The sequence below is a fragment of the Silene latifolia genome, chromosome 5, assembly GCF_048544455.1.
Source record: "Silene latifolia isolate original U9 population chromosome 5, ASM4854445v1, whole genome shotgun sequence".
NCBI classification, from domain to species: Eukaryota; Viridiplantae; Streptophyta; class Magnoliopsida; order Caryophyllales; family Caryophyllaceae; genus Silene; species Silene latifolia.
In genome coordinates this window covers 43,463,712-43,475,461 of record NC_133530.1, presented here as the reverse complement: position 1 = coordinate 43,475,461, position 11,750 = coordinate 43,463,712, and the positions used below count along the sequence as shown (strand labels likewise).

General features: G+C 37.8%; 1 protein-coding gene across 1 annotated transcript; it reads left to right on the top strand.

Annotated features, from left to right (window-relative positions):
• The first annotated feature begins 10,059 nt into the window (after positions 1-10,059).
• LOC141655304 (uncharacterized) lies at positions 10,060-10,899 on the top strand. The gene has a single exon (XM_074462390.1). It carries the CDS (start codon positions 10,060-10,062, stop codon positions 10,897-10,899), a length of 840 nt encoding a protein of 279 aa, XP_074318491.1.
• The last annotated feature ends 851 nt before the right edge of the window (positions 10,900-11,750 follow it).

The window sequence follows — 11,750 nt, the reverse complement described above, 5'->3', positions numbered from 1 at the left end:
CTACACTCACTGTCTCAACAAAGGATTATGAACCACCTGCATATATCAGATCATTACTACACATATTCTACGAATCACTTGCCATTACCACGTCTACCAAGGCCTCATCTAGAACAAGATCAAAATTACTGTAACAACCTATCCCAACTATGTCCCATCAACAGAATATCACTATACCATGACAACAACGAAAACATATACAACTCTCTTTCATATCATACTCTACCCTCATTCCCAAACTGAAACTGGTAAGACACATCAACAAACAAAACAACAGTCTACATGTCTAACCAAAACTCACAAGAAATAACAGCAACAAAACAACAATCTGTGCATAACTGGTCTGTACTTTTGAAACTCAAATCTTAACCACCTCGTATACTCCACCACAACCGGTGACGGCATCACAACACCGCCACCAACAGCCGCACCGCAGCGCGAAAATGCCCGCATCACAACACGAAGTACCGTGCCCGGATCACCACCCGAGGCACAACAACCACATCGATAAACATTACACCCACATATAATTTCCACAAACACTGACTCAGTATAATTCTCCGGACATAAAAAAAACTTACTTAAAACTGCTTTACTCGATCGTAACACAACATTTTATATGGAATAGACATACAAGAATCTCATGCATATCATCCATACCTTTTCACGGAATAAAATATGTATCATCAATACACATACGATTTTAACTATCCATGCCAGATCAATCAAATTATTACTTTTTGAACCTTATTCCATTAGATTGTTGTACCCAAGTAACCCAACATATATAACATTCATATAACAACTTTATGACTATCACACCATACCGCTTCTCGTGAGGTCAGAACCTCACACAAACATTTATACACATCATAGACCCATAACCACATCCAACTAGTCAATCCTGATCACGTAAGTTACCACTTGACAAAAGTTACCTCTCACCCGAGCTTAACTCGTACACCCCTCATAACATATTCTCCCACTCGCATAACCATTACCCCCTGCCAAGTGTAACCATACCATTAATACTCAACTACTAACAACCGCCTCATATAACCACATCTTATACTCTCTCACAACCATACATATCAATCTGGTCTCTACAAAATCAACCTCATTAGAACAACTAGCTTCCCTAAAGTAACATCATCCTCAACCACTAGTGACAATACTATGACACCAACATCTTTCATGTGACTACTCTCTTACTATCACTTCTTAATATCACAATCCGTTTTCTCTCTTTGGTTATCATCCCAAATAACAAACATCCAATCCATCAACACAATTTACCTCAACATTATTCCCAATTCTATCCTTTATCATATCGTTACCTAACTCTCCACCAAAATCTCAGATCGTGCAAACACTCTACAAGCTTCTTATTCCCTTAATATCTCGAAACCCACGGCTAACATGTCGTCATGTTCTCCTATATAACCATTAACTCACACCCTCTAGTGAGGCTATCGTACATTTCCATAATTTCCTACCTTCATGCTCCTTAACTCCGGTCAACGTTCTCTCAACTTCCATCCATCCATCTTTCCCCCTTTTTACTCAATGATACCAATTAATAATTCATCTCCTTTCTCTTTCTACCAAATTTTTTTAGTAAACTGTTTATTTTCCCATAGCTCCACAACTCTAATTTCAGTAATTCATATCAATATCTTATCATTCTTCTTATCATTTATCCTCTCTCATCTTGTTTCTCACTCACCCTTATCACCATCAACTCCACACTCTACAGTTACTATTCAACTAGTCGTATCTCCCTTTCATATCTCTAGAAAACCAAAAATTAATCTCATACCGTTAATCGCCCAAAGAATTACACACTAGGCTCACCTCTTGATATTCCAAATTCCCAAACTTGGTCAGTATCTACAAATCCACGTCGCGACATAACTCTATCTAAGTTCACTATATATCCCTCTTCTCCATCCCTCCAAAGCAACCTTTCATTACATATATCCTTAAACAACACAATGCTAACCGTCTCCCTCTATAAGTCCTTGCACATCCCGAAATGTCACTATTCGTATCCCTCATCTCAATCTTTCATTCTCACGTTTCTTTAAACTCACATTACTTTTGCCCATATATACTTACTTTTATATTACTCAACACACGACTATATCACTCACCATATCTCACGAAACATGCTATTTACCTCGACTAGCTCATCATTCTTCCCTTTCCTTTTTCCACTATTTCTCACAACCACATTAACACATGTCTTCCTTATCCAACACTTATCTCTCATAAGCCGACATTCTCCCTATCATAGCATTTGGTAACTTACGTATCAAGACCGTCGCATATATAAAAGAATACTTTAAGACTCAAAACATACATGTGTATATACCCTACGACTCAAAACAATGTAAAGACATAGCCACCGGCTCAAAACAAAAGTAAGAACATAGCCACCGACTCAATGTGGCCGCCCAATGAGGTACTCAGTCGAGTACATAACATACTAAGTCGAGTACAAGGTACTCGGTCGAGCAACTATATTACACGGTCGAGTTTTGGACTCCGAAAGCAAACTCAATTGTCGCAGAAGGATTACTCGGTCGAGTATTGGGAATACTCGGCCGAGTAGACCTTACTCGGTCGAGTATGAGACTACTCGGCCGAGTTCACGACTCCAGGCGCTAAACAAGATTATCACGGAGATTACTCGGCCGAATACGGAATACTCGGTCGAGTATAAAAGATACTCGGCCGAGTAGGGACTACTCGGTCGAGTATCGGCGCAGATTCTCAAAGACCGTCCAGTTTTTTCGTAAAACAGTCATATCTCACTCGTTACTTGGTCATTTTGGGCGTGTGACCTATCGTTAGAATCGTAAGAGGACAAGCTATCACCTCAACTTGGAATCACAGCAATATCATTTCTAGAACTCGACTCATGACAGTTTTAAGACAACCCTTCCAAACATCGGTTTGTATACAACTCAAAATTCCTTAACAAAACAACTTAAACATGCATAAAACAAATAATAACGACCCAATACTTCTAAAAACCAGTACAGAGGTGAACTTTTATCATACCCACATGAAAATTAAACACGACATTCATATGCATAGGCGCATGACCTTAATCACATGCTACTACCAACAACCAAACATTAACATTATCATGATTATGTACCCATGTACCACTACTCTTTTGAAAGCCACATAATAAACACTTAACATGCCAACATATTTCATACCAAATCCGTTTCAAAAAGTTTCACCATGTCTTAAACATGTTTCCACACATCTCACTTCCTTTCACATGATTCAACCATTCAAGTTCCACATGCCACACACACGCATCGAAAAGACTCACAACAAATTCCCCCTAGTGACCGGCTTGAGATTGTGAGGGCCATAGTGCGACTTCGGACGTCTCCCAAGTCTTTGCGGTAGCTCCAAACAACTCTCCCCGGGTTCATTTTATTTTGACTCTCTAAGTTCATTGAGTTCATTAGTTTTAGGTGCCGGAATCGTCGGCTCTGATACCACTTTGTAACACCCCTCATACCAAGGTACCTTACCAGACTACCCCACATGAAAGGTTGTTACCATCTCGGTTGCCCGAGGTTAGTATATATCAAAAGCAACAGTCCAAACACATTTATTAATGTACGTAATTATAAAAGTTACATAGTCTCCAAAATCTAATAAACGAATTATCCAAATGGCAACAACTACCAAAACAATAACTAAGGCTCGTGATGGTGTCGACTAATCCAGCGTGGTGACTCTCCCATGAATGCCCCAATCTCAATAAGTGTATCACTGTCACAATCGCTCACCATCCCCGAATGGATCACCGCAAGTTTTACAAAACAACAACACGGGGTCAGTACTACTCAATCTATATAAGACAACAAACAATACAACCAAACATCATCGATCTCACACAAGAATCGACCACACACCGAAGTGTGAAGCCCCCCGATTACCCATCGCAACAGGTAATCCTCGCCGCCGATGGGTGACCGCACCCATCCCCACCTAGTCCAGCTCATCAACGAGCGACTAACAATCCCTGTCCCTTAATGTGCACATCCCCTCCCGTGGCGGGTTCCACGGAGGGCGAACTAGGGTGTGAAGCCACTCCCGCAAGTGACTCCACCACAATCACAATCACATGACATCACAACCATCTCAATCCCCTTACACCGACATCGTCACAACAATCTCCCTACTCCGATGATCAACAGATAACAATAATCACAACAAACATGTCTTACAAAGAACAGTAAACTGAGTAGGGAAACCCTACCTTTTCGCAATCCGCTTACGCTGCAATCAACCATACAAATGCATAACAAATATCACATCGTCACCAACAGTAGAATAAGAGACTACACGCAAGGATCACGACGATTTGCACACCCAACGAGATTAGAGGATGATTAGGGAGAGATCGTAGAATGATTAGGGTTGGAAGTGATGTTTTTAGAAACTGACGTCGAATATAAAATAACCCTAACATTCCCTAATCAAACCGATAAAATAACATTCGCCAGACCGGATACTCGGTCGAGTAAAGCTATACTCGGTCGAGTATTATCTACTCGGTCGAGTATTCTCCATACTCGGCCGAGTATTACTCGGCAGCACCAAAACGAGTAAAGCTATACTCGGTCGAGTATTATCTACTCGGTCGAGTATTCTCCATACTCGGCCGAGTATTACTCGGCAGCACCAAAACAGACTCCACAATTAACACTACTCGGCCGAGTAGGCTCTTCTCGGTCGAGTATACAACTTAACAAAATCCGTAGTGTTACATACAATCCTAAGATAATGTGCAACTTAAGAGATGGTCTTAAGTAGGACATCAATGAGTTAGAATCAATGTTTTTGATCATGTTATAAAACTTTTCTCGATAAGTCGAGAAGTTGTGTTTATACATGGAGTTTAGTGGGAGTTACGGTAATTTTAAATAGTCTTATATGTGAATGACATATTGATCATCGAGAATGATTTAAGACTTTTGGAGTATTATAATACATCTTAAATATCCAGATTTATGAAGATAAATCCACATGATATTAGCGTCAATAAGAAGTCTTATGTTGATAAGATTCATGACTAGTTCAATTAAATTGAACATATTTGATTGATTCCATTTGCTTCCGCTGCCGGATCAATTAAATGAGTAAAGATGTATAACACTTCATATACTTTGAGTATGATGAATTGTTTTCAAAATCGAATTTAAGTAATCTTTACCAAGTAAGCCATAAAGATTACCCTTAAGTGCTTACAGAAGCATTAAGGCTATAAAGCAAAGTGTTTATGATGCAATATTGTGTAAGGGTGTTACACAAGTGACAATTGACAATTGAGATTGCGCATGGTTTCCGACAAAACCATAATCAAAACACATTAAGATGGTTAAGATACCATTGTGGCTATATTAATTAAGAAGTAGATTTTCTAGAATCGTTCTAGGAAATAAAGAACAATGAGAGATATTTATAACGGAAATTGAGTACACTTGCGATCATGAGATGTGCAAGAGGGATGGGTCCCGCACACTGTGAAAACAGTGGGAGCTATTCTTAGGCTAGAGGACCTATGTCTTGATTGGATCTCGACACGTACTCAGAAAGTTTTGTAATGCAAATGTATACATTACAAAGGAAAACGAGTATGTAGTAAGGTTGAGTAAGGTACAAGAAATTGATAAAACCTACTAACCAAAGCCTTCTCAAAGGCTAAACATGATGAGTCATGTCATTTCAATTGAATTGAAATGAACAACTACGTACAAGATCAAATTAGATTATAGAACATGAAATAGTAATCGGGCATGGACTATTCATGTGTGATAATCGCATTTGTCGTTCGAGTTTTATTTTAAAACTCTTTTATTATACTTTATTACATCCAAACGGGTTGTAGAGACAATTGAACCCCGTTAAAGTGAACACGGATTAGCATTGTATTCGCCCATAGTCACTTATATGAGGTGACGTCTCGAAGTGACTAGAGTGTGATGCGATTGATGGCAAGTTCAACTGCCATAGAGTCATGTGGGATGACTAGTCGATCACATAGGCAGACTGTTAGGAACATTTTGTCGGGCCTTATGACCGCTTATAGAGTTCTGGCAATTTATATAGCCTGGTCGTGGCGAGAGCTGCTATAGTATTCTAATGAGTCGATTCTTTTGACTAAAGACTGTTCGCCTAAGATGGCACGATTTGATTAACTTTGATTTGTGTTACTACGACCTTCGTAAATGGGGTCAAATGGGCATATTTTGGGTTATGATGGCTGTGGCTAGTCGAAGGGAATGAGTGCGATAGGAATTGTCCACCCCTAGTCAGGGTTATAACAATATCTCAGGGCCACTCGAGGAGTAATGAACTGGAAATGCGTGGCCACGCTCGGAAAGTATCTATGATAGATAAGTCCTGGTCAAATCGTTATTCTCCAGATCGAGGAAACCACTCTCGATATGATCACTTGCAAGTACGACCCGAAAGACACCTTGCATTGAGTGGGAGATAGTAATAGGACAAGAGAATTGGTGACGCACACTTGTCGAGGACAAGTGGGAGATTGTTGGGAAATGTGTCCTCAACAATAGTGCGATCACATGATTTAAATATCATTATTAAATCTCATTTTAAGAATACATGTGGGATGTAATATTTTACAATGTCAACTGGTCCACACATATCGGTAATGATTGGTGACTAGAGTTTGACATTTCTTTGTCGTGCGGCGGTGGTGATCAGTTGATCCCCTTAGGTCATACCTAAAGGGTAACACTCTTAATTGATTATTTAATTGATCGTATGACGATACGGGTTAATTAAATTACTTAAAATTGACGGACGATTTTGGAAGTAAAATTTACGTATTTCATTATAGTATGATTAAATGAGATACGGTCTAAGTAATCGAATTGTTTCATTACTTAGATGAAATTATTGTTTAAGGAAACAATTGCATTTGAATGAATAAATTATTATAAATACAAGATGTTGTGATTTATAAATTGGTAAAATTTTTGGTACAAGTAATTATGAATTACTAGGTCGATTTTGTATATGACGTATTTTATTAATACGTTGATTTTTAATATGTTAAAAATACATAACAATTTTATGTGACATGTGACATGTGACATATGACAAATTGACAAATTGACAAAGATAAAATGGAATCCATTTTATCTCATTTGGACCGAAAATAAGGAAGGAGTATGGTGTTTAAATTATGTTGTATTTTTGAGTGGAAAACAATATAATTACACCTAGCCATAGCCATGCAAGCCTATGTTTTCTTGGATAGAAAAACTTCACCATGCATTGGCTCCCTCTCTCTCCTTCCCCACCGGTTTTCAAGAGCCAAAAATAGAGAGTTTTTCTCTATCTTTTTCATTCATACTTTTGCATAATTTTTCTTAGTGTAAGAAATAGAAAATACTCTCTACATCTTATGAAATTAGAGAGATAAAACTCCAAAATGCTTCTTCTCTATACCGAAATAATAGAGTGCAAAAATAATATTTTGGGTCAATTTTTGGTAAGATTAATATTATTCTAGATCTAATAATATTAGTCTTTTAAGTGGTTACCTTGGGTATTATTCCTTAGGAGGGATTCTATACTTGAATCCTTGTTCTTCCATTTGGAGAGCTCAAGAACAAGTGAGTAGGAGAACTCACTTGTGCCCATAAAAACCGAAATACCAATGTAAGATGAAGATTTTTCTTATCTTTTTGTTTTAGTTTGCATGCATAAGACCTTTATTAATTTTATGACAAATTAATTTGTAACACATATATGAATATGTAAGTATAAAGATCTACTTTTCATTCAGTGGTGTATGGCTCTAATTCTGATATTGAAAGACAGAGACTTTGGGCACAGCTTAATCATATTAAAGATCATAATGATAAGGCTTGGTGTCTTTGTGGAGACTTTAACTCCTTGCTTAATTTTAATGAAAGATTGGGTAGTGAGGTCCTTTGGTCTGAGATTAGAGACTTTAGGCAATGTGTTGAATACTGTGGGGTGACTGATATTCAAGCCTATGGTTCTTACTTCACTTGGAACAATAAGCACTCTCCTTCTACTCGAGTTTTCTCTAGAATTGACAGATGCCTCATCAACATTGAGTGGTCTTACCTTTATCCTGTTAGCACTGCTTTTTTCATGAATGGAGGTATTTTTGATCACTGCCCCTGCATTTGTCAACGTAGAAATACTGAGCATAAGAGAAGACCCTTTTTTAAGTATTTCAACATGTGGAGCATGGACCCTTCATTCACTAATATCATCATCCAGGAATGGAGGAAGCCTATAGCAGGGGTTAGAATGTTCCAAGTTGTTTCTAAACTCAAAGCTTTAAGGAAGCCCCTGAAATCTCTAAACAAAAACAAGTTTACTGACATTGAAAAGAGTACTGAGATTGCTAAACTTCTTCTAGATGACCTTCAGTCTCAGATGCACTCTAACCCTCATGATCAGCAAATACTTGCTGCTGAATAAGTGGCTGCTGAATCTTATAGAAACCTGAGCAAAGCCTCAGCTAGTTATCTGCATCAGAAAGCTAAGGTGGATTGGAATCTGTGGGGTGATGAGAATTCAAGATATTTTCATAGTAAAATCAAAGCTAGACAGATTCATAATAAGGTCTTCCAAATAGTTGATGCTTCTGGTTCCATACATCAGGACCCTCAAGCTATTGAGAAGGCTTTCTTGGATTACTATTCTCACCTTCTAGGATCCTCTAGCAATACTGTTAAGGTCCATAAACCTACTGTTAGAACTGGCAATTGCATTACTGAGCACCATGTCAATATATTACTCAGGCCTGTCACCAATGAGGAGATTAAACTCTGCCTATTCTCTATTCCTGCCTCCAAAAGTCCTGGTCCTGATGGCTACACCAGTCAGTTTTTTAAAGACTCCTGGGACATTGTTGGTGATGATGTCTGTTCTGCTGTGAAAGATTTTTTCCTTACTGGTAAGCTACTTAAACAACTTAATACTACCAATATTACCCTGATTCCCAAAGTTTCTAACCCTAAGAGTGTGCTGGAATTTAGACATATAGCCTGCTGCAACACCTTATATAAATGTATTGCTAAGCTATTATGCAATAGATTGGGTGAGATTCTTCCTGACATTGTGAACATTAGTCAAGGAGGTTTTAATAAGGGTAGGAACATTGTGGAAAATGTCCTAATTTGCCAAGATATTGTAAGATTGTATCAGAGAAAGGCTGCATCTCCTCGTTGTCTTCTCAAAATTGATTTGAAGAAAGCCTATGATAGTGTTGAGTGGGATTATTTGCATCAGATGCTTCATGCTTTGAACTTCCCTAAGCAGTTCATTAACTGGATAATGGTTTGTGTTACTACTCCTTCTTACTCTTTATCTTTAAATGGGAATTCCTTTGATTTTTTTCAAGGTAAGAGAGGACTTAGACAAGGGGATCCTTTGTCTCCTCTCCTTTTCACTATCTGTATGGATTATTTGTTTAGAATCCTTACTGTGGTTGGACGCCAGGTTAATTTCAGATTCCATCCCATGTGTGCTCATTTGAAATTAAATCACTTGCTTTTTGCTGGCGATTTGCTCCTCTTCTGTAAAGGCAATGATGTTTCTATTATGTGGATACGTAGAGCCTTTTCTACTTTCTCAGCAGCATCTGGCTTGTGTTTTGATAAAGAAAAGATTGAAATTTATTTTAATGGGGTCAGTCTTCAGGTAAAGACTGATATTTTACAAATTTCTGGGTTTAAGGAAGGATCTCTTCCCTTCAAGTACTTAGGCATCCCTATTTCCTCTAAGAAACTAACTAAGAATGAGGGAAGGAAATTGATTGATAGGATTACTGTAAGAATTAGGGCTTGGGGGGCTAAGCATCTCTTCTATGCTGGTAGACTTACCTTAGTCACCTCCGTTCTTCATACTTTGCACTCTTACTGGGCCTCCATTTTCCTTATTCCCAATTGCATCATGAATAGAATAGATAGTATCTGCAGGAACTATCTTTGAGGGGGTACAAACTCTTATATGCATGCTCCTGCTGTCAATTGGGATCAATGCTGTACACCCAAAGAAGAGGGGGGCTTAGGCCTTAAAAATGCCAAAATTTGGAACACTGCTATGCTTGGGAAATATGTTTGGTGGGTTGCTTCTAAGAAAGATCACTTGTGGGTGAGATGGATTAATCATGTCTACTTGAAGGGGTCTCACTGGACCAACTACTCTCCTCCACAAGATTGCAGTTGGTCTTGGAAAAAAATTGCTCATATCATGGCTAAGGTGAGGACTGCTTACACCTCTGATCTGTGGTTGGGCTCTTCTGATGATTACACTATCAAGGCAGGCTATAACTGGTGGAGACAGAGTCTACCTCGTAGGTGGAAGATCTGTTGGAATTCTATGAATGTGCCTAGGACCTCTTTCATTTTCTGGGCAGTAAAGCTTGGTAGATTGCTTACTAGGGATAGACTAGCTCGTATGGGTGGAGACCCTGATATGACCTGCTATCTTTGTCACAATGCGACTGAAAACCATAACCACTTGTTTTTTAGGTGTTCTTTTAGCAGCAGATGTGTCTCTTTACTGCAGGCAAAGCTTCAGGTGGATTTTAATCCCAATGACATTATGCAATGGAATAGCAGAGGGAGAAGGAGAAGCATACTCAGAAGAAGAATCATATGTGCTTGCCATGTTTATTTAACTTACTTGATATGGCAAGTACGTAACAAAGCTAGACTTATGCAGCAGGTGACTCATCCCAGGGTGATTGTCCCTCAGGCTATTCAAGGGATTTTATCCAGGTTTTGGGCAAGGAATTCTTCAGCTATCACTACCTCTCATGAAACATGGATTAGGAATTTACATTGATTTATTTATCCCAGTCTTGATGTAGTTTTGGTCATGGTTGTTATACGTCCTTTGTACTGAACTCGGATGATGTATATTTTGTTGATATAATATACTTACACTTTCCCAACAAAAAAAATAAAAAAAAAAATAAGCATTGTACAACCTTTTACATTAATCTGAGCTTATGTGTAATTTTTCTGAGTTTTGTAAGAGTTTATTTTTTTATGTTTAAGTGTGTGAGTTCAAAAACTTTATGGCATAGCTCAAATTCTTTTAAACAAAACTCAAAACTTTAGTACACAAAGGATTCTACATCATACAACTACATACAACAGGTTGTATAATCTACTCATTGAATGTTTTCTAATCTCTCAAAATAGTTTTGAATTATAATTATCTTTTATCACCAATTTTATTGTTTAGTTTAATTGCTCTTATCAAACTATTTTAATCGACTTATTTTTGTGAACAATTTTGGATATGCTTATTTGGACCATGGGCAATCACAATGAAGATAGACTTTCTAATCGATTCTTCGTAGTTTGTGGCGCCACAAGAAGAGACTCTTTACATTACTTACAAGCGAGATTTACATCAGTGGTATGATCATCTATCTATTTATACAATTATAATAGAAAAACCACCCGTACACATGGCAACTCTCTATTACAAATTTTCCCGCTCATGTTTAAGAACACTTTGTTATTTCCTTACTTATTACATTACCCTAAAATATTATATTGTTCACCTGAAAAATAATTTTGTTTCCTAAAATACAGTTACTAAATATATTTGGAAGAGAAAATTCAAGGAAATGAAATATAACACCTATATTAATGCGTATCAAAACTCCATACAAGAATTTGAGC